Raw genomic sequence first — 27,485 nt, 5'->3', positions numbered from 1 at the left:
AATTCATATGCATTTCACCTATAAGGAGTAGGAGGACATCAAGATGTCTGTATCATGTACAGTTCACAGATCATAGGGTCTTACTGGGGTATGTATAGGTCTAAAAAGGGCCTAAAATTGCCAATTTCATCATGATTTCTCTCAAAAATTGTTTGTGATACAAATGTAAATGTAAAAAGCATGTCAAAACATCCCTCCTTCCAATGAAGTTCCTTTGTGAGAATTGCCAGAACAAGCTGACAACAAAAATGCTTTCAGCTCCCGCTGGCATAAAATTGCCCAGAAAGGTCTGAATGTTTTTGTGGGCATGTTGACAAACTGAGGTAATCCAGTGATAAAACACAATTTATCAAATGTGTAAAAACACATTTTCTACTGCAGGTGCATTGTCAATTCTTTCAAAACAAGAAAAGTGTATACTTCACACTTGTTGCAACTACTGGCTCTACACAGTCACAATTGTCTGCTTGTACTACTCCACAGGGTCACCCACTGTATTTTAATATGTTCTCCCACCTACCTCATTGACTATGTCTCTCCTGGCTGATTGATCTATAGCTGTTACGCTTTCACCCTACTCCCTCCCTCTCTGCTCCCTCCCAGGTGTTCCATCTTTGCCCTTTAAAGGTGAAAGGAGCACTGACAAGATGACATTGTACAGGTCCTCTATTTCTCCTCTCAGGAACATGAGTGAGAGTGAGAGACATGGAGGTAGAGAAAGAAGGAGATAGGGGAAGGGAGAGAACGAGAAGGGAGTGAAGTAGAGAGGACAGGAAGCAGTGAACCGTACCGCAGTGATGCGACTACATGCATCTGGGTAGCTGCTACCTGTAATTACTTTCTTTGTTGGTTTATTTTGCGCTCCTGGGATTTAGCTTTTTTTTTCTCACATCCTACTGATCAGCCTCTGTACATTCTCCCTCCCCCCCTTCTCTCTTTTTCCATCTCGCTCACCCTTTTCTCCTCCCCCCCAACCATATCTCAGTCCTTGGGCATAAATCAGCCCTTTACAAAGAATCTAATTAAGCTCAGTGTGCCTAACAAGGCGCTGGGGCATGGCGGTGTTGCCGCAGGTCGGTGAAGTCGCTCCCTGGTCCTGGAGATGAGTGAAATGTCAAGCATGTACACAAAGCTTTAAGAGAGGAGTAGGGTAACATGCCTGAGGAGAAAGGTTGGAGGAAAGCTTGGAGGCTGTCTGTGTGGAGAGCGAGATCAGATTTCTACCTGTGCATCACATCCACCTCAGCTGGCTTCCTTTGTTCATGCCGCGGAGGTATGGAACACCAAAACAACTTCAGGCTCATTCACTCCAAATTTAACAGAGGTGCATTGGTGAATCATACTCGTGCAATGGGTAACTCCCGGGCTAATGATCCTGCTTTAGCTCAGAGGGCTAACAATTATATAGCAGACCCTGGGTCGAATCCAGACAGTTACACAAACACTCATCCTAGCAGGCCTTTGAACAAGCACAGTGCAATAGTTATGTCATTGACTTTATAGTTGGCATAGGGATTAATCAACTCTAAGATATTATGTTGGGATTTTGGACTAATTGCCTGATTGATCAGCCAGGCCTACTGAAGGGACTATGTATTTTACGTGTAGCTAAAGGTGCGTCGAGCAGGATATGCCTAGATACAACATTATTTGCAGGATGGTGCATTTCTCTCAATCAGTAACTGACACGCAACAAGAGCACAGTAAGCAGCACATTACCCAATATTCAAATAATTGCTGAAGTTAAATCAACAACATTCAGCTCAGCTCTTCATGCAACGAACAGAACCACATCAAAACAAGCTGATAAAGGTTTGACCTCAGAACACCTGTAGGCCTACACATACATACAGTACCAGTCAAACATTTGGACACGCCTGCTCATTCAAGGGTTTTTCTTTATTTGAACTATTTTCTACATTGTAGAATAATAGTGAATACATAAAACACTATAAAATAACACATGGAATCATGTAGTACATTTTTTTTTTTAAATACAAAAAAATATTTAAAAAAAAGTGTTAAACAAATCAACATACCACCCTTTGCCTTGATGACAGCTTTGCACACTCTTGGCATTCTTTCAACCAGCTTCACCTGGAATGCTTTTTCAACAGTCTTGAAGGAGTCCCAACATATGTTGAGAACTTGTTGGCTGCTTTTCCTCCACTCTGCAATCCAACTCATCCCAAACCATCGCAATTGGGTTAAGGTCAGGTGATTGTGGAGGCCAGGTCATCTGATGCAGCACCATAACTCTCTTTCTTGGTTAAATAGCCCTTACACAGCCTGGAGGTGTGTTTTGGGTCATTTTCCTGTTGAAAAACAAATGATAGCCCCACTAAGCACAAACCAGATGGGATAGCGTATCGCTGCAGAATGCTGTGGTAGCCATGCTGGTTAAGTGTGCCTTGAATTGTAAATAAATCACTGACAGTGTCACCAGCAAAGCATCCCCCACATCATCACACCGCCTCCTCCATGCTTCACAGTGGGAACTACACATGCAGAGATCTGTTCATGTACTCTGCGTCTCACAAAGACACGGCGGATGGAACCAAAAATCTCAATTTTGGATTCATCAGACCAAACGACAGATTTCCACCGGTCTAATGTCCATTGCTCGCGTTTCTTGGTCCAAGCAAGACTCTTCTTATTATTGGTGTCCTTTAGTAGTGGTTTCTTTGCAGCAATTCGACCATGAAGGCCTGATTCACACAGTCTCCTCTGAACAGTGTGTCTGTTACTTCAATTCTGTGAAGCATTTATTTGGGCTGCAATCTGAGGCTGGTAACTCTAATGAACTTATCCTCTGCAGCAGATGTAACTCTGGGTCTTCCTTTCCTGTGGCAGTCCTCATGAGAGCCAGTTTCATCATAGTGCTTGATGGTGTTTGCGACTGCACTTGAAGAAACGTTAAAAGTTCTTAACATTTTCCAGATTGACTGACCTTCATGTCTTAAAGTAATGGACTGTTTCTCTTTGCTTATCTGAGCTATTCCTACCATAATATGGACTTGGTATAGTGCCAAATAGGGCCATCTTCTGTATAGCACCCCTGCCTTGTCACAACACAACTGATGGTCTCAAACGCATTAAGAAGGAAAGAAATTCCACAAATTAAGGCACACATGTTAATTGAAATGCATTCCAGGTGACTACCTCATGAAGCTGGTTGAGAGAATGCCAAGAGTGGTTGAGAGAATGCTACCTTGAAGAATCTCAAATATATTTTGATTTGTTTAATACTTTTTTGGTTACTACATGATTCCATATGTGTCATTTCATAGTTTTGATGTCCTCACTATTATTCTACAATGTAGAAAATAGTAAAAATAAAGAAAAACCCTTGATTGCGTAGGTGTGTCCAAACTTTTGACTGGTACTGTATATCCTCTCCATTACCATCATCCCACCATGTTTCTCAATTGAGCCATGTCAAAAGCTTTAGTGAAAACCTCCAGACAGACTTACAAGTCAAAGCCCTAAATCTGACAGGCAACATTCTAGCAGGGAGGGATAGAAACTGTGGTCAAATCAGTGAGGCTGCACTGCAGACCAACTCAATGGCCAGAACACCCCGGCCCGGTCCTAATCCCCGCTGCTCTGTGGGCGGTTGGAAGAAAGCGTCTGACAGAGCCGGTGGAGTTGGGCCACCCGCAACCCCTGCCTGCACTCCAGACACCAAGTAATGATGCCAGCGAATCGATACCCAAACAAAGTGAGCAAGGGTTTGACCTCTCACTTGTTTTATTTTATCTCCCCGTGCCGCCTGCAGAGCCACACAAAGCATAGTGCACAGACTGGAAAGTAACCCAACACTCATAGCCGATTCATATGCAGCCAGGTTTCTCAAGATTCACTTCGAAATTGGACGTTCATCCATGTCCCAAGGTCGACGGGAGATTCCTTCAAAACCCGTCACTAGGGGCAACGGTCAGCGCTATTACCATCAAGTAGGCTTGGGTTTTGCAAGGGCAAAGTTTCCAAAACTCGGTCCTCGGGACCCCAAGGGGTGCACATTTTGGTTTTTGCCCTAACACTACACAGTTGATTAAAATAGTCAAATGATCATCAAGCTTTGATCAGTTGAATCAGCTGTGTCAAACTCATTCCCCAGAGGGCCATGTGTCTATGGATTTTCGCTCCTACCTTGATTGATCAATTAAGGTCACTATTTAGTAAAGAACTCCCTTCACCTGGTTGTCTCGGTCTTAAATGAACGGAAAAACTAAAAACCTGCAGACACTAGGCCTTCCAATGGAATGAGTTTGACGCCCGTGTTAAGGGGGGAAAAAAACAAAACATGCACCCCTAGGAGTCACGAGGACCGAGTTGGGAAACTCTGTGCTAGGGTGTTGTGGATAGGGATTGTGGAGGAGCGTAAGCCGCAAGCTCTGGATCACAGGGTCGCGTGTTCAATTGCAATGCTAATCGCTGCAACAGTGTTAAACCTTACCCCTTAATTTAACAATTCGGAATGAATGCTTAAATTTAACCGTGGAGTTGTTTTTGTTTTAACCCTAACTTCACCATTCGGAATTAACGCCCAAATGTAATAATGGGATGTGCCAGTGACAGCAGCAGCAGGTGGCTCAACTGATCACTGTGACAACCCATAAACAACAACGAAATTTGACATTTGGGGAAACGTCTGAATCTGAAGTCAAACCGTGAGATCTTGTTGTTTATGTCAATGTGTTAAGGGACTTATTTGCCATCATCAGTTGTGGGGAGCAGCTCTCTAAAGTGCCTATGAATAACAGACCTAATGGTTAATGCAAGTGTGCTGTATACCTAATACTGTACTTGAATATGACGTATGAGTGATATTAGTTTAGGCTATATTACCAGGTCATAACAATGCCTCTTTTTAAAACAATACAATTCAAATACATGAATAACCATACAGGGTGTTTCTTTGTGTTGAACAATGATCTCATGATGTCTATAGCTGGTAATGAATCTCACTAATTGGCATGTGATACAAAGAGGGTAGCGAGCAGCCAAAATATTCAACAGCAGTGGTAACTTCATCACCAGTAGTATAAAGATAACACGGTCTGTCTCATACACAAATATAGCCCATCTGTTTCACTCAATAGGCATGTGAGAATATTCACACCCTGGCATTACTGTGACAAACACAGAGGCGTGGTTTGCTAGAGCATGAAGAAACATGCCACTGCTCACTCATATTCTCTCTTTACGTGTGGCAATGCCAACAAGCTCTCACAGTCTCACTGCAGAATTAGACGTTTATCCATATTTCCCAAACGTCTAATTTCGAAGTTGCTCCAAACAACAAATTTCAAATTGTTTTTGACAACCTGGATTGCTCCTTCTGCTTTGTATTGTTCCATTGGAGTTAGGGTTAAGTTTAGGCGTTAGAGTAAAGGGTTAAGGTTAGGGGAAGGGTTAGCTAACATGCTAAGTATTGTGCAAAGTTTCTAATTAGCTAAAATTGTCCGTGATGAGATTCGAACTCACTACATTGGGGCGCCTTTGTTCGCGTTATGTACAGAATAATACCAAATGCTCTGAGACCAGGTTGCGTGGCTGGATTTTAAGGCATTTCCTGATGTCCTCAGGATATGTATAGACGTCCAATTTCAAAGTCAATCTTGAATGATCTCCCTGGGCAATGTGTGGTTAAGATGTATGCAGCACAGTATGTGTTTACATGATTAGGCTATTCCTCTCTTGCGCCACATGCGGATAAATCATATTTAATTGCGCAACTTGGTCGAGGCCTGGAACACACTATCAAACTATAACTAGTGTCACAGCTTGCCTCTTGAAATAACCCTCCACAAGTTCGCCTTATTCGGTATAAAAGACAAAAGTGAGGTAATGAAGCCAAGAGCCGTCCAAACCAAGATAAAATCAGTCATGCTGAAAATGTTTATCAAATTAATATCGCAGACCATGAATTACATCACAAGTGCATAAACATGCACTCTGTTGTAGCCAGATATGTCTTACCTTCAGAGTTTGGAGAGTCCCATCACACGAAATGTTTGCCTAGTTATGCGCTGCAACTAAAATAATGTCAGCCTTAACGCCGGGATGGATACCTTCCATAAACAAATTACCAGACCATGTAGGTTGGCTGGCTATGGTCTAGATCACATTGATCTAACTGTACGGGTATAGTTTTTGGGGTAGCATCTAGACCAAACGATAAAGCCTATGCATGCACTTGCAGGTCCTTGCAAAAAAAGACGCAGTAAATAATGCGAAAATGAAGTCACAAGTTCCAGATATGAGATCCGTTGAAGTTGATGCTCCACAGCTACAGGTCTCAAATACACGTCTGCCCATGCGCTTATGCAACGAACTACTGCCAGCTGCCAGCACTTAGCGCCAAATTAAAATAGATGCCTGTTGCGGTGTTACTGTCATTGCTGTAGATCGCTAGAGCCGTACATAAGTAATATGCTGTGCTGTGAGGTTTACACTGCAGTGGTTCAGCTCAATCTACTGTCGCACAGTTCCGCCTATTTGCGATGCATCATCGTATATAGCACCCCACCGCCAATAAATGTGCATGAATGATGACGGTATGTATTTATACATTTGGGGCATATAGGCTATTAGGCCTGGTACTTTTGTTCTTAGGCAATCTGTTTGAATTGTCTTTCACAATCGATAGGTAGACGTAGACATTGGTTACATTTTACAGCTTTTTCAGGAAGGATTTAGGTTAATATAGGCCTAACACACAGGCACACTGTGTCTGTTTGACATATCAGTGTTCAACATGCAAAACATCTAGGCTACATATCCTCTAAACATTCTGACATTAAGAGACTACGGAGAACATTCGTGGCATGTTGTTGTCCAAAAGTTGAGCAGCCTCCTGATTCAGAATGTTTTATGTTGTCTTGTTAATCAATCGATTTCACAACAGTAGGCTATTCATTATTATCAATAAAGACACTGGTGGCTCAAGTCACAGAGAGAGACTCGCAGTGCCCGTGTTTTTAAACTAGAGATGCCCACGTGATGTCAATCAATCTTAAATTCAGAATTTAAACCAATGAAATTGCAGTACTCACAAATGCCCATCCTCCAAAGTTCTGCCCAACCAGGAAGTTAGAAGCCGACGGTGTCAGAGGTAGGTTTTAACTTTATGGAAATGTCACATCGTATCTTTTGTATAATAACACTATATGATCAGCAAAAATATACTGATGACACTTAACTTCTATTTTTCTTTGCCATAAGTCATTTATAAGATGGGGCAAATAGAAGCCGATACATGTTACTTTCACGCTTAATATTGCCTTTCTCTGGTTGACTGCATGCTTTACCAACAGTCACTGTCTGAGTATAGTTGATCAGCTAACCAGTGTGGTTATTTAGTGGACACGTCATATTATCCTTATTATAAGTACTGTATTACTTACCCTACTGAAGCCTTCAATTCTCTGCATTTCTGTCTATAGCTTACTATACAACAGACTGTGATAGGAAATATAGGTAGTCTATTCTGTGTCAATAACCATTTATTTTTGTCTCATCTCATACCAGACCATTGGCAAAACTAAATAAGCGGGTTGTTTCCTTCAGTGGAAACTGCAACACACTCTGCTTCTCACGGGTTATGGAGCGGGGCCCTGGGACATGGGCACCTGTTTATTTTCATACACTGATATTCTCTTGTATACACATCGACTCATTCTCTACATTCCAGGGGACTGAAGAGAGGTTACTAAAAGGCACCATGGACAGCCAGGAGGTGGGAGCCATGCTGGAGGAGTGTCACAGGGCTGTGTCTGCAGCAGGTCTGGTGGTAGTGGAGCCCACAGAGGAAGCCAAGCTCAACTTCCAAAGATACAGAGGTACTCCAGCAGAGGGTACTCTTTGCCTAGTTATAAAATGATGGCTGGGACAAAGTTTGTAGCTTTGCAGGGCCATAATGTGTTGTCAGGTGTTTAAATCTAGAGTAGAATATGATTAAATACAAATAAAATAACTTAATTTGCCTCCCGAGTTGCGCAGCGGTCTAAGGCACTGCATCGCAGTGTTGCAACGTCACTACAGCCTGGGGTTAGATCCCAGGTGTCACTAATGGCTGTGACTGGTAGTCCCATAGGGCGGCGCACAATTGGCCCAGCGTTGTCCGGGTTTGGGGAGGATTTGGCCAGGGGGACTTTACTTGGCTCATTGCGCTCTAGCGACTTGTGGCGGGCGGGGCACCTGCAGGCTGACTGCTCTCTTCAGTTGATCAGTGTTTCCTCCGACACGTTGGTGTAGCTGGAACCACCGCCACCTCACCTGAGCGTAGTTTTCTGTCGGAGTAACCCTCAAGGTTTACTGTTTGATTTATTGTTCACATTTGTATGCAGGAGTTTGTTTTCAACTCACTTAATATCGAGTGAATGCTAGGGGTTTGAAAGCCTTGTTTTTATATTGTAAACGCAGTAATGCAGATTTTGTCCATCTTCAGGAAACTCATTTGTGTGACAAATAGTATTTTTTTTTCAGTCACAATAGGGAGATAGGCTTATCTCAGTCATGGATCAAACCATTCTGCTGGTGTTTTGATGCTTATCCACAAATTTAAAGGCGATATTCTAGAATCTACATCTTCACGATGGGTCATTTGTTTTGTACTTTTACGCATTTTTCTCCCCAATTTCATGATATCCAATTGGTAGTTACAGTATTGTCCCATCGCTACAACTCCCCTACGGACTTGTGAGCGGTGATGGTCGAGAGCCATGCGTCCTCCGAAACACGACCCTGCCAAGCTGCACTGCTTCTTGACACACTGCTCGCTTAACCCGGAAGCCGTCCGCACCATTGTGTCAGAGGAAACACCGTCCAGCTGGTGACCTAAGTCAGCTCGCAGGCGCCCGGCCCGCCACAAGGAGTCGCTAGAGCGCGATGGGACAAGGAAGTACCGGCCGGCCAAACCCTCCCCTAACCCGGACGAAGCTGGGCCAATTGTGCACCACCTCATGGGTCTCCTGGTCATGGCGGGCTGTGACACAGCCTGGGATCGAACCCGGGACCATAGTGACACGTCAAGCACTGCGATGCAGTGCCTTAGACCGCTGCACCACTCAGGAGGACAATGCTATTTTCATCATCTGCAATGTGTATGGACATAACTCTAGGGCGCTCCAAATAAGACCCTTTCTTCCCAACTTTCCAGAAAATTACAGGATTTACACAACAAATATTCAGAGACTATTCTAAATCTCTCAGGGGATTTTAACGAAACACCTGATGACTCTGATTCATTCTAGGTGGAACACGATCAGCAAAGCTCTCAAACTAGCAATATCATCACAACATTATGCAAGGATCTCTCTGATGATGCCTGGCATTATTTCAATCCAGATGCAAAGGGTTATACCTGGATCAACAAAACTGTCACGAAAATCTAGAATAGATTTAGTCCTAATTTTCCCCCTTTTTGTTAACATTTTATGGATGTAGATCATCATTTGGCTCCCTTTTCTGATCATTTGATTTCCCTGGAATTACAAGCTGCTAAAAAATCTTAAACTATTCAAGGATATTGGAAATTAAACAACACACTACTTAAAGATCCTATTTTAATTGGAAACATCAAATCGTTAGCCAAAGATATATTTTTGCAAGAAAATACTTGGGTAATGGAAGTAGATGGGAACCAGAAACCGTGGTTAGATGGCAGCATTCGCGCAAAACTGAAAGCACAAACCACCGCATTTAACCATGGCAAGGTGACTGGGAATATGGTTGAATACAAACAGTGTAGTTATTCCCTCCATAAGGCAATTAAACAAGCAAAACGTCAGTACAGAGACAAAGTGGAGTCGCAATTCAACGGCTCAGACACAAGACGTATGTGGCAGGGTCTACAGACAAAAACGGATTACAAATGGAAAACCATCCGCGTCGCAGACACTGACATCTTGCTCCCGGACAAGCTAACCACTTTCGTCCGCATTGAGGATAACACAGTGCCACCGAAGCTGCCCGCTCCCAAGGACTGTGGGCTCTCGTTCTCCGTGGCTGACTTGAGTAAGCGTGTTAACCCTCGTAAGGCTGACGACCCAGACAGCATCCCTAGCAGCTTCCTCAGAGCATGCGCAGACCAGCTGACTGGAGTGTTTACGGACATATCCAATCTCTCCCTATCCCAGTCTGCTGTCCCTACTTGCTTCAAGATGTCCACTATTGTTCCTGTACTCAAGGTAACTTAACTAAATGACTATCACCCCGTAGCACTTACTTCTGTCATCATGAAGTGCTTTGAGAGTCTAGTTAAGGATCATATCACCTCTGCCTAACCTGACACCCTAGACCCACATCAATTTGCTTACCGCTCCAATAGATCCACAGACGGTGAAATTGCCATCAGACTGCACACTGCCCTATCCCATCTGGACAAGAGGAATACCTACGTCAGAATGCTGTTCATTGACTATAGCTCAGCCTTCAACACCATAGTACCCTCAAAGCTCATCATTAAGCTTGGGACCCTGGGTCTGAACCCTGCCCTGTGCAACTGGGTCCTGGACTTGCTGACGGGCAGCCCCAGGTGGTGAAGGTAGAAAACAACACCTCCACCTCGCTGATCCTCAACACAGGAGCCCCACAAGGGTGCGTGCTCAGCCCCCTCTTGTAATCCCTGTTCACCCATGACTGCATGGCCACGCACGCCTTCAACTCAATTATTACGTTTGCAGACTACACAACAGTAGTAGGCCTGATTACCAACAGCCTACAGGGAGGAGGTGAGGGCCCTGGCGGAGTGGTGCCAGGAAAATAACCTCTCCCTCAACGTCAACAAAATGAAGGAGCTGATCGTGGACTTCAGGAAACAGCAGAGAGAGCGCGACTTCAGTGGAGAAGGTGGAAAGCTTCCAAGTTCCTCGGCATACACATCACTGACAATCTGAAATGGTCCACCCACACAGACATTGTGGTGAAGAAGGCGCAACAGCCTGACACCCTAGACCCGCTTACCTGACACCCTAGACCCACTTCAATTGCTTGAAAGAAAAGCAATACAGTGTAGACATTGCAACAGCGCCTCTTCATCCTCAGGAGGCTGAAGAAATGTTGCTTGGCCCTTAAGAACCTCACAAACTTTTACAGATGCACAATTGAGAGCATCCTGTTTGGCTGTATCACCGCTTGGTATGGCAGCTGCACCACCCGCAACCACAGGGCTCTCCAGAGGGTGGTGCGGTCTGCCCAACGCATCACAGAGGGTGCACTGCCTGCCCTCCAGGACACTTACAGCACACAGGAATTACAAAAATATAATCAAGGACATCAATCACCTGAGCCACGGCATGTTCACCCCGCTATTATCCAGAAGGCAAGGTCAGTACAGGTGCATCAAAGCTGGGACCGAGAGACTGAAAAACAGCTTCTATCTCAAGGCCATCAGACTGTTAAATAGCCATCACTAGCCGGCTACCACCCGATTACTCAACCCTGCATCTTAGAGGCTGCTGCCCAGTGGTGGAAAAAGTACTCAATTGTCCTACTTCAGTGAAAGTCACCCAGTAAAATACTACTTGAGTAAAAGTCTAAAAGTATCTTGTTTTAAATATACTTAAGTATCAAAAGTAAATGGAATTGCTAATATATACTTAAGTATAAATCATTTCAAATTCCTTATATTAAGGAAAACGGCTGCAAATTTTTATTTTTATTTTTTATTATATACACTGCTCAAAAAAATAAAGGGAACACTTAAACAACACAATGTAACTCCAAGTCAATCACACTTCTGTGAAATCAAACTGTCCACTTAGGAAGCAACACTGATTGACAATAAATTTCACATGCTGTTGTGCAAATGGAATAGACAACAGGTGGAAATTATAGGCAAATAGCAAGACACCCCCAATAAAGGAGTGGTTCTGCAGGTGGGGACCACAGACCACTTCTCAGTTCCTATGCTTCCTGGCTGATGTTTTGGTCACTTTTGAATGCTGGCGGTGCTTTCACTCTAGTGGTAGCATGAGACGGAGTCTACAACCCACACAAGTGGCTCAGGTAGTGCAGCTCATCCAGGATGGCACATCAATGCGAGCTGTGGCAAGAAGGTTTGCTGTGTCTGTCAGCGTAGTGTCCAGAGCATGGAGGCGCTACCAGGAGACAGGCCAGTACATCAGGAGACGTGGAGGAGGCCATAGGAGGGCAACAACCCAGCAGCAGGACCGCTACTTCCGCCTTTGTGCAAGGAGGAGCAGGAGAAGCACTGACAGAGCCCTGCAAGATGACCTCCAGCAGGCCACAAATGTGCATGTATCTGCTCAAACGGTCAGAAACAGACTCCATGAGGGTGGTATGAGGGCCCGACGTCCACAGGTGGGGGTTGTGCTTACAGCCCAACACCGTGCAGGACGTTTGGCATTTGCCAGAGAACACCAAGATTGGCAAATTCGCCACTGGCGCCCTGTGCTCTTCACAGATGAAAGCAGGTTCACACTGAGCACATGTGACAGACGTGACAGAGTCTGGAGACGCCGTGGAGAACGTTCTGCTGCCTGCAACATCCTCCAGCATGACCGGTTTGGCGGTGGGTCAGTCATGGTGTGGGGTGGCATTTCTTTGGGGGGCCGCACAGCCCTCCATGTGCTCGCCAGAGGTAGCCTGACTGCCATTAGGTACCGAGATAAGATCCTCAGACCCCTTGTGAGACCATATGCTGGTGCGGTTGGCCCTGGGTTCCTCCTAATGCAAGACAATGCTAGACCTCATGTGGCTGGAGTGTGTCAGCAGTTCCTGCAAGAGGAAGGCATTGATGCTATGGACTGGCCCGCCCGTTCCCCAGACCTGAATCCAATTGAGCACATCTGGGACATCATGTCTCGATCCATTCACCAACGCCACGTTGCCCCACAGACTGTCCAGGAGTTGGCGGATGCTTTAGTCCAGGTCTGGGAGGAGATCCCTCAGGAGACCATCCGCCACCTCATCAGGAGCATGCCCAGGCGTTGTAGGGAGGTCATACAGGCACGTGGAGGCCACACACACTACTGAGCCTCATTTTGACTTGTTTTAAGGACATTACATCAAAGTTGGATCAGCCTGTAGTGTGGTTTTCCACTTTAATTTTGAGTGCGACTCCAAATCCAGACCTCCATGGGTTGATAAATTGGATTTCCATTGATTATTTTTGTGTGATTTTGTTCTCAGCACATTCAACTATGTAAAGAAAAAAGTATTTAATAAGATTATTTCTTTCATTCAGATCTAGGATGTGTTGTTTAAGTGTTCCCTTTATTTTTTTGAGCAGTATATATTTTTTTTTACAGATTGCCAGGGACACGCTCCAACACTCAGACATAATTTACAATTAAAGCATTTGTGTTTAGTGAGTCTGCCATATCAAAAGCAGTAGGGATGACCAGGGATGTTCTCTTGATAAGTGTGTAAATTGGACTATTTTCCTAGTACTTTTGGGTGTCAGGAAAAATGTATGGAGTAAAAAGTACATTATTTTCTTAAGGAATGTAATGAAGTAAAAGTTGGCAAAAATATAAATACCCCAAAAAATGACTTAAGTAAAATAACTTAAGTACTTCCTAAGTACATTACACCTCTGCTGCTGCCCTATATACATAGACATGGAATCACTGGTCATTTCAATAATAGAACACTAGTCAATAATAATGTTTACATGCTGCTTTACTCATCTCACATATACATTTGCATTGTGTGTCCCCCAACCCCTCTTTTACACTGCTGCTACTCTCTGGTTATCATATATGCATAGTCACTTTAACTATACATTCATGTACATACTACCTCAATTGGCCCGACCAACCAGTGCTCCCGCACATTGGCTCACCGGGCTATCTGCATTGTGTCCTGCCACCCGCCAACCCCTCTTTTACGCTACTGCTACTCTCTGTTCATCATATATGCATAGTCACTTTAACCATATCTACATGTACATACTACCTCAATCAGCCTGACTAACCGGTGTCTGTATGTAGCCTCGCTACTTTTATAGCCTCGCTACTGTTTTTCACTGTCTGTTTACTGTTGTTTTTATTTCTTTACTTACCTATTGTTCACCGAATACCTTTTTTGCACTATTGGTTAGAGCCTGTAAGTAAGTATTTCACTGTAAGGTCTGTTGTATTCGGTGCATGTGACAAATAAACTTTGATTTGATATATATAATATACTACGTTCAAAATTTTGGAGTCACTTGGAAATGTCCTTGTTTTTGAAAGAAAAGGAAAACATTTTACCATTAAAATAACATCAAATTGATCAGAAATACAGTGTAGATATTGTTAATGTTGTAAATGACTATTGTAGCTGGAAACGGCAGTTTCTTTTTTATTTATTTATTTTTATTATGGAATATCTACATAGGCGTACAGACGCCCATTATCAGCAACCATCACTCCTGTGTTCCAGTGGCACGTTGTGTTAGCTAATCCAAGTTTATAGTTTTAAAAGGCAAATTGATAATTTGAAAACCCTTTTGCAGTTATGTTAACACAGCTGAAAACTGTTGTCCTGATTAAAGAAGCAATAAAACTGGCCTTCTTTAGTCTAGTTGAGTATCTGGAGCATCAGCATTTGTGGGTTCAATTACAGGCTCAAAATGGCCAGAAACAAAGAACTTTCTTCTGACACTCGTCAGTCTGTTCTTGTTCTGAGAAATGAAGGCTATTCCATGCAAGAAATTGCCAAGAAACTGAAGATCTCGTACAAAGGTGTGTACTACTCCCTTCACAGAACAGCACAAACTGGCTCTAAACAGAATAGAAAGAGGAGTGGGAGGCCCCGGTGCACAACTGAGCAAGAGGACAAGTACATTAGAGTGTCTAGTTTGAGAAACAGACGCCTCACAAGTCCTCAACTGGCACCTTCATTAAATAGTACCCGCAAAACACCAGTCTCAACGTCAACAGTGAAGAGGCAACTCCGGGATGCTGGCCTTCTAGGCAGAGTTGCAAAGAAAAAGCCATATCTCAGACTGGCCAATAAAAAGAAAAGATTAAGATGGGCAAAACAACACAGACACTAGACAGAGGAAGATTGGAAGAAGTGTTATGGACAGACAAATCTAAGTTTGAGGTGTACGGATCACAAAGAAGAACATTCGTGAGACGCAGAAAAAATGTAAAGATGCTGGAGGAGTGCTTGGCGCTATCTGTCAAGCATGGTGGAGGCAATGTGATGGTCTGGGGGTGCTTTGGTGGTGGTAAAGTGAGAGATTTGTACAAGCCATGCCATACCCTGTGGACGGCGCTTAATTGGAGCCAATTTCCTCCTTCAACAAGACAATGACCCAAAGCACAGCTCCAAACTATATGCAATAACTGTTTAGGGAAGAAGCAGTCAGCTGGTATACTGTCTATAATGGAGTGGCCAGCACAGTCACTGGATCTCAACCCTATTGAGCTGTTGTGGGAGCAGCTTGACCGTATGGTACGTAAGAAGTGCCCATCAAGCCAATCCAACTTGTAGGAGGTGCTTCAGGAAGCATGGGATGAAATCTCTTCAGATTACCTCAACAAACTGACAAGTAGAATACCAAAGGCTGTTTGAAGGACACAATTATTATTTCAATTAAAAATCATTATTTATAACCTTGTAAATGTCTTGACTATCTTTCCTATTCATTTTGCAACTCATTTCATGTATGTTTTCATGGAAAACAAGGACATTTCTAAGTGACCCCAAACTTTTGAATGGGTGTGTATGTACAGTCGTGGCCAAAAGTTTTGAGAATGACACAAATATTAATTTTCAGTCTGCTGCTTCAGTTTGTATGATGGCAATTTGCATATACTCCAGAATGTTATGAAGAGTGATCAGATTAATTGCAAAGTCCCTCTTTGCCATGCAAATGAACTGAATCCCAAAAAACATTTCCACTGCATTTCAGCCCTGCCACAAAAGGACCAGCTGACATCATGTCAGTGATTCTCTTGTTAACACAGGTGTGAGTGTTGACGAGGACAAGGCTGGAGAGCACACTGTCATGCTGATTGAGTTCAAATAACAGACGGGAAGCTTCAAAAGGAGGGTGGTGCTTGGAATCATTGCTCTTCCTCTGTCAAGCATGGTTACCTGCAAGGAAACGCGTGCCGTCATCATTGCTTTGCACAAAAAGGGCTTCACAGGCAAAGATATTGCTGCCAGTAAGATTGCACCTAAATCAACCATTTATCGGATCATCAAGAACTTCAAGGAGAGCGGTTCAATTGTTGTGAAGAAGGCTTCAGGGTGCCCAAGAAAGTCCAGCAAGCGCCTCCTAGCATCTCCTAAAGTTGATTCAGCTGCGGGATCGGGGCACCACCAGTACAGAGCTTGCTCAGGAATGGCAGCAGGCAGGTGTGAGTGCATCTGCACGCACAGTGAGGCGAAGACTTTTGGAGTATGGCCTGGTGTCAAGAAGGGTAGCAAAGAAGCCACTTCTCTCCAGGAAAAACATCAGGGACAGACCTGATATTCTGCAAAAGGTACAGGGATTGGACTGCTGAGTACAGGGGTAAAGTCATTTTCTCTGAATCCCCTTTCCGATTGTTTGGGGCATCTGGGGAAAAAAGCTTGTCCGGAGAAGACAAGGTGAGCGCTACCATCAGTCCTGTGTCATGCCAACAGTAAAGCATCCTGAGACCATTCATGTATGGGGTTGCTTCTCAGCCAAGGGAGTGGGCTCACTCACAATTTTGCCTAAGAACACAGCCATGAATAAAGAATGGTACCAACACATCCTCCGAGAGCAACTTCTCCCAACCATCCAGGAACAGTTTGGTGACAAACAATGCCTTTTCCAGCATGATGGAGCACCTTTCCATAAGGCAAACGTGATAACTAAGTGGCTTGGGGAACAAAACATCAATATTTTGGGTCCATGGCCAGGAAACTCCCCAGACCCTAATCCCATTGAGAGCGTGTGGTCAATCCTGAAGAGGCGGGTGGACAAACAAAAACCCACAAATTCTGACAAACTCCAAGCATTGATTATGCAAGAATGGGCTGCCATCAGTCAGGATGTGGCCCAGAAGGTAATTGACAGCATGCCAGGGCGGATTGCAGAGGTCTTGAAAAAGAAGGGTCAACACTGCAAATATTGACTCTTTGCATCAACTTCATATATATATATATATATATATATATAATAATAATATATAATAATAATAATAATAATAATAATAATAATAATAATAATTATATATATATATATATATATATATATATATATTTATTTATTTATTTATTTATTTTACTTTTAGATTTGTGAATTGTTAGATAGTACTGCACTGTTGCAGCTAGGAACACAAGCATTTCGCTACAGCCGCAATAACATCTGCTAAATATGTGTATGTGACCAATCAAATGTGATTTGAATTCTTCAACTATGAAGTCAGAGTTGTAGCCATTAAACGTGCCAAAGAGCTGAAGCACCTGAAGAACCTTAGAGAAAAAGATTTGATGAGCGAATTTGAGCATTTCTAAAGAAAGATGATCTATCTCAAGAAGACTATATTTAAATCTTTACAATTAGAACAGCTTTACACAGATTTTGCAAAGGGTGCCTTTGTCAGACCAAGAGCTAAATGGATTGAAGAGGGGGAAAGAAACACCAGTTAGTTATTTAAATTATCAACATTTATCAATTCCTTTTATGAAAACCTTTACCAACTCACAATTTCAGGAAGATGGTTGTGAAAGTTACATTTGCCACATTCAGAATTATGTCCCTGTAATTGAAGATGATTTCCACTCAGTTTTGCGATTCGCCTGTGTCAATCGAAGAAATTGGAGAGGCTCTGAATTCAATGAAAAAAGGTAAATCTCCTGGCCCTGATGGCCTGTCAGTTGAATTCTACAGGCAGTTTTGGAAGTTACTAGAAGACCCTATTTTTAATATGTTTCAAAATTGCATTGAAAATGGTGAAATGGTCTCTACTATGAAACAGGACCTTATTTCACTGATTCCGAAGCCTGATAAAGACCCTTCTCTCATTGACAATTGGAGACCAAATACTTTATTAAATATTGATTGCTCTGGTTTATGCCAAATGATTAAAGAAAGCAATAGATACCACTTATAATTGAGACTCAAACAGGATTTATGAAAGGCCGTCACATAAGTTCCAACATTCGTTTATTCCTGAACCTTTTAGATTATTCAGATGCAATTGACTCAGATGCTGTTTTATTTTTGGACTTTTGTAAAGCCGTTGAACATGAATTTCTCTTTTGGTCTCTGAAACGTATTGGTTTTGGTGAACATTTTTATCAGTCATTCACATGTTTTACAAATATATAAATAGTTCTGTGATACCTTAATATATCCAAAAGATTCAGTATCAACACAAGTGTACGACAGGGATGCCCAATTTCACCCTTTATTCATTTTGGTAATGGAACTTCTATCTCTAGATATTCTGAATAATGCAAACCTACATGGCTTATCCATTTTTAACAGAGAAATCCAAATTTCCCAACTGGCTGACAATACCTGTCTTTTTTTTTTAAACTTTTTTTTATTTTTTAAGACAAAGACCAGGTCGCCCATGCCCTTAATGCTATCACGGCATTCTCTGTTGCATCTGGATGAAAACAACTGAATTTTTCTAAATGTGAAATCTTATGTTTATGACTCTGATGATAAAGAAATATTCCTGTAAAGGACTGTGTTAAATATTTAGGAATACATCTATCCAAAAACCACTTGGTCAGTCAATGTATGAATTTCTGTCCTAAAAAAAATATTATATATATTTAATAATTGTCTACAAAGGGATCAAATTTTATTGGTCACATACACATGGTTAGCAGATGTTAATGCGAGTGTGGTGAAATGCTTGTGCTTCTAGTTCCGACCGTGCAGTAATATCTAACAATTTCACAACAACTACCTTATACACACAAGTGTAAAGGGATGAATAAGAATATGCACATAAAAATATATGGATGAGTGATGGCCGTACGGCATATTTCATGTTGCAGTAGATGGTATAGAATACAGTATATACATATGAGATGAGTAATGTAGGGTATGTAATCATTATATAAAGTGGCATTGTTTAAAGTGACTAATGATACATTTATTACATCCAATGATTAATTATTAAAGTGGCTAGAGATTTGAGTCAGTATGTTGGCAGCAGCCACTCAGTGTTAGTGATGGCTGTTTTAACAGTCTGATGGCCTTGAGATATAAGCTGTTTTCAGTCTCTCGGTCCCAGCTTTGATGCACCTGTACTGACCTCGCCTTCTGGATGATAGTGGGGTGAACAGGCCGTGGGACGGGTGGTTGTTGTCCTTGGTGATCTTTTTGGCCTTCCTGTGACATCGGGTGCTGTAGGTGTCCTGGAGGGCAGGTAGTTTGCCCCCGGTGATGCGTTGTGCAGACCGCACTACCCTCTGGAGAGCCTTGTGGTTGAGGGCAGTGCAGTTGCCGTACCAGGCTTTGATACAGCCCGACAGGATGCTCTCGATTGTGCATCTGTAAAAGTTTGGGAGTGTTTTCGGTGACAAGCCAAATTTCTTCAGCCTCCTGAGGTTGAAGAGGCGCTGTTGCGCATTCTTCACAACGCTGTCTGTGTGGGTGGACCATTTCAGTTAGATCACGGACAATCTATACTTGGAAGAGTGCTTCTGTCCAAGGCAGAGGGGATTCATCGCTATGTGTACCCCTCATTATCTTTATTTGTAAATCCCTCGACCTGTAAAGAGATCAACAAGACCTTTCTTGACTTCATCTGTAAAAATAGGTCTCACAAACTAAACAAGTAATTATTCTCAAATAAAATATCTGAAGGAGGTCTGGAAGTGTTGCATTTTGTTGACATAAATAACACTTTCAAGAGCAATTGGTTGAAAAGATGTGTTGACAATACAGAATCAATTTGGTATGTCATTCCAAACAATGTGTTTAATAAATTGGGAGGTCTTCCATTTTTATTGAAATGTAATTATATTCCTGAAAGATTACCCACTAAATTGGCTAGGTTTCACCAACAAGCTTTAATGTCCTTTTTGGATTGTATTTTCTTGTTTTATACCGGTGTTTTGTTTTGTTAGACATGTTTGATGTAGGGATGTAAATTGTTAATTTTGTATAAAAAAACAACATTGGTGCAGCTGGCTTCCGGATTATGTGAGCGGGTGTCAAGAAGCGCGGCTTGGCGGGTCATGTTTCGGAGGATGCATGACTCGACCTTCGCCTCTCCCGATCCCGTTGGGGAGTTGCAGTGATGAGACAAGATCGTAATCACGGAAAAGTGGGTTAAAAATAATTATTTATTGTGAATGTATAATGAACCCATAGATCTCAAATAGGCCCATTTAACTTTAGAGTAGCTTTTAGGTATTCTCAAAGCATGATATTTAAGTAAACTTGAATTTTTTTTGGTTTTCTGTATTGTTTTTCGCGTCACCATATTCTGTCCCCTAATTTCCAGAGTCCCTGTCAGTTGAACTGAGCATGCTCCTGCAGGAGGCAGTGGCGATGAGGTGGCCCTTTGTACCAGAGAAGTGGCAGTACAAGCAGTCAGTCACTTCCCAGGACAAAGTAAACTTGAAGGACTTCATTAGTCTGCATCTACCACAGCTACTGGTAATATGACCCTACATGGCTGCCACTCAAATCAAAGCAAAATCAAGCAAAGCACTCCGATGAAGGCGTGTGTTTTCTAAATGTGTCAATGGTAGACTAGGGTGACATGTGGGATGCAGGCTAAGATATATTTTTAGAACTATGTTTAATTTATATATCAAAAAATATTATTTTGACTATAAATGTACTGATTCAAGATGCCATAAAAAAACAGCCATTTATCACAAAAAGACTGTCTTCGACGTGTTTTTAAACTTTTGATTCATTTTGATGTGTCAGGCTCTGCTGAAGGCGTCCATCTTGGCCAGGGAACCCCAGTGGGCGGCAAGTGTGGTCTTCCTGATGGATCGGTTCCTGTATTGGACAGATGAGTCCAGCCGGCTGCTGAAGATCACCAAGCTCCTCCACAGACACTACCCAGGAACCCCCATCGCCCCCCAGCTGGTCATACGACAGGCCAGGGTCTATCTCAATGACGGTGAGTGAGGTCATCATTTTGCGACTTCAGACTATATTTCTCACAGATTGGTTATTTGTTGTTTACTGACTATATTAGAGTCCAGCTCTTTATCATGCTGTGTCTCCATGCTGTGTATTGGAATACTAGTTGTCTGTTTTTATTTTATTTACCATACTATCAAGATAAAGCTCCTTAACCTTTTAGTATAATTCCACCCCAAAAGTATATTTTGGTATTTGTTTCATTAGTCCATTGTTGACATAGTCCCAAAATATTTTGCTTGTCAGCAATCACGTTTTCAAGATATGTAACTTTCAAAATACAGAGATGGCAAAACACAGCATCATATGATGCAAAATGCATCATACGGGGATGATTTCTGTATTTTGAAAGGTACATATCTTGAAAACTTGATTGCTGACAAGCTAAACATGTTGCGAGTATGCCAACAATAGACTAATGAAACAAATACCAAAAAATAGTTTTGGGGTGGAATTTTCCTTTTTAAGTATGATGCTTTGTATCGTTTGTCATGCTTGTTGTCTCACCCACAGGTAAACTCCAGAAGGCAGAGTACATACTGAGCAGTCTCATCAACACTAGTGGGGCAACAGGTAGGCTTACAAAATGCAATTCTCTTACCATTTAATGTTCCCCATGAGGGTCTGTGTTAACATGCGTGTTTGAAATCTGCAGGTTGCTGGATATATCAGTCTGACAGTGATAGGACTCTTATCCAGGCGGTCAGTGTGCAAGTGCGTGGACAGGTTCTGCAGAAACTTGGTAAGGGAAAAAAGAGAGAGATGTAGCGTTATGTCTATGCATCTTTTTTCCCATCTCTGAATTGTATGTTTTTCGTCTCAGGACTGTGGCTGGAGGCTGCTGAGCTGATCTGGACCTCCCTGGTCGGCTATTACGCTCTTCCTCAACCTGATAAAAAGGTGGAGCCAAAACATCCAGTGCACCCCAATGAATAACTGAATCACACAACAAATCTGTGAACTGCTCATAACTACTTTTATGAAGGTTTAATATGTGTTTAGTATGTGTTTTAACTTAGTATGTGTTTTGATTTGTAGGGCATTGGAACGTCTCTTGGGATTCTGGCCAACATATTGGTGTCTATGAATGATGGAGACTTCCATGCATTTAAGACCAATCCGGGCATTGACTTGGTGAGCACTCAGTCTTAACCTATGAAATCACTTGTATTCTAAAGATATACATTGACGTCTGCATAAGTTGTATGATTTATGAGGCTTTTCAAATGTCTCTGACCGCTACATGACCTCAGTGTATGCCTTTATGTCTGGAGTAGTGTTTCCTTGAGAACGATGGCCACCGTCTCCTCTTAGCAGCTGAGGCAGCTAAAATGGCGGTGGTGTACAGCCAGTATGCCTCGCTGTACGTGTTAACCAACGTGGTGAGTCCTCTCTTTCTCTCTTTCTCTCTTTTGTGTTTTTCTTGGGGGGGGGGGGGGGGGTGGAGCTTACTGCTAGGTGAGCACTGTAGCACAACTGCCTATTAACATAATACTAGATATAATGCTATGTCATTCTCTTTCTTTCTTTCTCCAGGTCACCCAAGGCACCTGTCTGTTGTCCTACAGTTTCTCAGTAGAATGCCCCCCCTCGGACAAACACTCCTTCCTCCTCCGGGCCAAGGAAGCCTTTGAGATCGGCCTACTTACTAAAACAGGGGGGGACATGGTCACTAGCAAACAGGAGCTCCACACATTCCTCAAGGCAGCCTACTCTCTGACTGTCAGTCACAAGTGGCTGGGCACCCCTCAGAAGACAGTGGACCAGGCCAGATTGGTATGCCGGGAGGCTTTGGAGAAGTTCTATGCCTACTGCCATGCAGACAGCCAACAGAGAGATGCCCTTTGCACTGGAGTTATGAGTCTGATATCCCAAGTGAAGATTCTATTGCGGGTCAATCCATTCTTGAACTCAGACAAGGGGTCGTTCATCCCAGATAGCTATAGAGACGTGGTGGAAGAGAGAGCAGTGCGGTTCACTCTGGATGGTTTCTCCAAGGTGATGGGGAGGTTCAGGCAGTACCACACCTCAGTGTGTGAGGCCTCTGAGGCAAGCTGTAGGAGGAAACATGAAGGCCACCAGGCTGGACTCTGTATAACAGCACTGGGGACCACGGCAACGGCCCCTAACACAGAGTGTGCCACTGAGAACCACAAGCCCCAAAAAGCCACACATAAAGAAGAGTTACACAGAGACAAAGCACCCAATGCCTCTTGTTTAGCTCCTAGGTTACCTCAGGAACAGGAGCTCTGTACAACTCTGGGTAGCACTGCTGAGCTACCAAGCAATAGCTATAATAAAATGTCTCTCAAATCACTCAGTAGCAGCTTTGGGTCCTCATTTGAAAAAGTGTCTTTGAACAGCCCTGGGTCTCCCCTCAGCTGTAGTGGCTACAAAGATGGCAGTGTTCCGGATAAGGTAAACATGGAGTATCTGTGCGATCCAAACTGTCTCACCGAGGTTAGTGAAGATTGGTTGGAAAATGGGCCAGAATCTAAAAGCAAGACCAGGAAAAGAGATATCAGAGCAAGTCTCAGTGCTCAGGCAGGATCCAACTCTTCCACCCGGGTCACTTCCTCATCATCCACCCACACAGGAAGTGATGTTGAGCAGTTTGAAATTATTGACGAACAGAGTCTAATAGAGACTGTGGAGACCGAGGAGGAGTGTCACGGGTGTGGTGCGTCAGTGTCGGTGAGACCTAAAAGAGACGGAGTAGTGATGCATCCAGGGTACCAAGACAAGTCGAGGACTTCCTCCTTTAGCGACAGCCTCGGCTCCCAGTCATCATGGCAGAAACTATCCCTATCTGACACATCCCGTGAGGCAGCTGCAGTACCACAAATGCGTTCTGCAGCCCCAGCAGCTGTAAATGAACACCGAGGTCCCGCCGCCTCGCAGATAGTTCCAAACTTCAATGTGGATCAAGAAGCAGAAACGGAGGAAGACACTGGATCCCCTCACCCCTTTGGGCCTAACAGTGCTGCAGCCTATCACAGAAGACCTCCACAACTAGGATCTGAGAGCCTCATCCCGGAGCAGTGTCTCTCTACAGAGATAGACAGCTCCTATGAGATGGTGGAGAAAGAGATAGGACACATAGTCAACAACACTGAACCCTGTGCTGGAGAGAAGCAGATTCCCTCTCACCCAAACTCCTCATGCTACGCCTGTCTAAAGCACGGCATCATGGGCGGTCTAGTGCCTGAGAACCAGTACGTTTTGACAGAGGAGGACTACATCGCCCTCCTGGCTGGGATGTGTCATGGCTGTATGTTAAAGAGACTGCAGAGTGACATGAAATTCAAGCTTGGGAAACAGAAAAGCGCCTACAGTGAGTTCCTATTGCCTCGTAGTGTTATAGAAAATGTAAAGTCATGGTGGTTTTGTGTTTTTCAAGGTAAAAGGCAACTTGAAATAATGATTAAGTACTAATAAGATGAAATATACAAATGTAATGTTTACATACAGTTCAATGCTTTCAAAAGGTTTAATGCACCAACGGCCACTTCAGATAGAGGTTATTTAACATTAAGATTATGTTACATAAGATGCACAATTTCTTGAACTTGTACTCGACTATCCTTAAACTTTGATGGAAATGACTCAGTTCTGAACATATACACTATTTCCAGCATACACAGTGGTTCATAGTGAACTTGACACCGGTTGCACTGAAGTTTACAAAACAGAAATGACAAGTTATTTATATTACATGGTAAAATTGTATTTTGCGTAGTAATAACCTCTAAAAAAAAAACGTGTTCTTTTCTCCAGGTGCTCTCCTTCTGAAGTACTCCAGGGCCTCTGGACTGTGGACGTCCAGAGAGACCTATGTGTACATCGGAGAGCCAATAGGGAAGCAAGGCCAGCAGAGAATAGCATTATGGGTACAGTTTCTACACCAAGAGGAGAGGCTGAGTAGGTCAGTAGGGATAAATCAAGATTTAATTGAATTCCGCTTTGAAACACAGAAACATCTGAATCCTAACTTCGGAGATATTCACATTTTCGCACAATCTCCCATCAACATCGATGCATGATTTATGTTTTGCAAAACTAAACGTGTGCCTGTCTCAAGTTAGGATTGGGCCTAACGTGAACATGTTCTTCGCGTTTTCATTTCCCCCTTCAGTTATGTGGGGAAGGAGTACCTAGAACCTAAGGGCATTCAGTTCCATCTGAGTGACGTGGAGAGGCAGATGACGGCCCAGTACTACGTGACAGAGTTTAACAAGAGACTCTACAAGGAGAAAGTGACCGCTCAGATCTTCTTCATCCCTTCAGAAGTGCTACTGGTAAAGGCATTAACGAACATCCCACTAATCATTGATTCATTGGTGATTGTAAGTGCTGTGATAGCCTGGGCCCAGATCTGTTTGAGCAACTCCATAGGAGTTGGCTATACAGCACAAACAGGTCTGGGCCCAGGCTAGGACTCCGTGGCTTAGCTTCCTAATGTATTATGCAATGATGTGATTGACATTTTAATAACACAGTTCAAAATGAAATATTGCCATACTTTTCCAAACACCCCCCCCCCCCCCCCCCCACACACACACACACACACACCCCTAATATTTTTTATCATTTGATTTACTTTTTTTAATTAACATTGGGACCTGTTGTGCCAAAGCCACGCATCATCAAATCAAATTAAATAGAGCGCATTTCATACACAGTGAGTGTGCTTTACCCTAAGAAGAAAGAAACCAATCATAAGAAAGAAATAACTTCACCATGGTCATATTGAAAGATGGGATTTTTATTTTCTGATAGCTGCTTTTTATGATGGCCTGTTTTTACTTGCTATGACTGTGATATGTGGTTGTTTTATCTACCTTAGTTGAATGCATCGACTGTAAGTCGCTCTGGATAAGATTGTCTACTAAATTACCAAAAAATATTGTAAAATGTAATGTTTACACATCTTCAGAAGAAGTGAACCTTCCTCCTGTTTAGACAGCTGCTTGTTTTGTTTCAGATCTTGGAGGGGGATGAGGTGGTGGACTGTGTGACAGTGGAGCCCTACATGCTGGGGGACTTTGTGAAGCTCACCAACAACACTACTAAAGTGGACAAGCGGTTCAAGGCATCAGAATATGGAATCGCTTTCGGACATTTCACCTACCAGTTCTCTGGATGCCAAGAGGTTGTTGTCGACCTACAAGGTGTGTGTGTGTGCTTGTGCAGTGTGCATGTGTCTGTCTATGTCTCAGGTGACTATAACGTTCATTTGTTGAATCTTATAATTCAGCATTTTACATTACATTTTCTGTATGTCACAATGTTTTTTTTTCTTCTTCCTTTCTCTATTTTCTCTCTTTCTTTCCCCAGGGTGGGTGACCGCCAATGGGAAGGGGCTGACGTACCTCACAGACCCCCAGATCCACTCTCTCAGGACCCCTAAAGGTGCCACTAACTTCGCTGAGAGGGGGGTCAATTATTTCCTAAAGGACCAGCATGGACCAGAATGCAACAGTATCTGTGACCTACTGTCACTGGGCAAACTGCAGTAACATACGTCTTGAAAACAGTGATGTCTACTCCAGATAGAGATGTGTGTGTGTGTGTGTTTGCTGGGGCTCCTTGACAACTCTCGAACAACATATTGTTTTGGCCTAAAATATGTGCATTGCGATCCCCTACTACAATGCACAATGCACATTCTGACCTATTAGACATGGGCTGATCCTGTGGTGAAAACAGCAGTGTAGTGAAGCACATTCGGTAGCATGTGATTTCATTTCTAGAAGTGAGAATTGCCTGCCCCATTTACCAACCTCAACCAGTTCTGTTAAAATCAGACCGTATCGTGTTTTCGATGTACTGTAAGTGTTTTTGTGACCCTTGATACCACTCTCGTTTATTACCTAAGGCCTGCGCTCTGTTGTAGCCTACAAAGTTTTATTAAATTGACATTGATCTGTTTTAATTGCTTTTGAATTGATTAAATCAGATCACAGAAATGAACCTGCTACTGTGTATCCGTTCACCTGTCTCTAGACCAAACACTGGATGGATTGTAGCTCGACTGGTTCGACCAAACAAGGAAGTAACATCCATTGGTCTGGTTAGATTAGCCAGGATAACACCTGACACTCACCACAACCAAATGAGGCACCAAATTATTTGTTAATTCAATGTTGCTTGATCACATCTCGCTGAGTGAACCAGGGCACCATTAGGCACCAAATGGAAGAAAACTGACTGAAACAGGGAGGGACTACTTAGATTTGTCCAATAAGAAATACAAATTTTGTTTTAAAACATTTACAGTTGTGTGCCCTAGTGGATACAACTCGGAATGACTTGCATAATATTCACTAGGTGTAAGTTCAGGCGCTCTAGTTCTTTGCATCAGGTGACTTGCCCACCCCCCTGGATCATGACCGTGATGTCACAGATGCTGCTAATA

The 27,485-nt window shown here is 43.0% G+C and overlaps 2 protein-coding genes across 5 annotated transcripts in view; one reads left to right on the top strand and one right to left on the bottom strand.

Annotated features, from left to right (window-relative positions):
* The window catches only part of LOC106577535 (RAS guanyl-releasing protein 2), a 93,814-nt gene extending 87,434 nt beyond the window's left edge, over nucleotides 1–6,380 (bottom strand). For all 3 annotated transcript variants that reach the window (XM_014155647.3, XM_014155646.3, XM_045701328.2), the window contains exon 1: nucleotides 5,986–6,380. The gene's annotated coding sequence lies outside the window, so the exon portion shown is untranslated. The remainder of the gene's footprint in view (nucleotides 1–5,985) is intronic.
* Nucleotides 6,381–6,418: 38 nt separating this feature from the next.
* On the top strand, nucleotides 6,419–27,040 carry alpk1 (alpha kinase 1). 2 transcript variants are annotated; one of them, XM_014155644.3, is made up of 14 exons: nucleotides 6,419–6,563; nucleotides 7,700–7,847; nucleotides 20,412–20,566; nucleotides 20,846–21,044; nucleotides 21,581–21,640; nucleotides 21,723–21,809; nucleotides 21,891–21,967; nucleotides 22,106–22,201; nucleotides 22,345–22,449; nucleotides 22,604–24,401; nucleotides 24,845–24,992; nucleotides 25,203–25,365; nucleotides 26,052–26,238; nucleotides 26,405–27,040. In XM_014155644.3, the coding sequence occupies exons 1-14, from the start codon at nucleotides 6,555–6,557 to the stop codon at nucleotides 26,584–26,586; spliced, it is 3,414 nt and encodes a 1,137-aa protein (XP_014011119.2). In that variant the 5' UTR covers nucleotides 6,419–6,554; the 3' UTR covers nucleotides 26,587–27,040. The 2 variants fall into 2 exon arrangements, with proteins under 2 accessions (XP_014011119.2, XP_014011120.2); XM_014155645.2 differs by lacking the exon at nucleotides 6,419–6,563 and adding an exon at nucleotides 7,075–7,120.
* Nucleotides 27,041–27,485: the final 445 nt, after the last annotated feature.

This window comes from Salmo salar, chromosome 18, assembly GCF_965601325.2.
Source record: "Salmo salar chromosome 18, fSalSal1, whole genome shotgun sequence".
In the NCBI taxonomy this organism is placed as follows: domain Eukaryota; kingdom Metazoa; phylum Chordata; class Actinopteri; order Salmoniformes; family Salmonidae; genus Salmo; species Salmo salar.
Note: the sequence above shows the minus strand (reverse complement) of the source record. Positions and strands in the feature narration are given on the sequence as shown.

What these genes read in the sequence shown, in the direction of transcription:
- alpk1 (XM_014155644.3), top strand. An exon ending in CAGGGTCTATCTCAATGACG is followed by an intron (nt 21,045 to 21,580) that starts GTGAGTGAGGTC and finishes TCTCACCCACAG; the next exon opens with GTAAACTCCAGAAGGCAGAG. An exon ending in CAACACTAGTGGGGCAACAG is followed by an intron (nt 21,641 to 21,722) that starts GTAGGCTTACAA and finishes TGAAATCTGCAG; the next exon opens with GTTGCTGGATATATCAGTCT.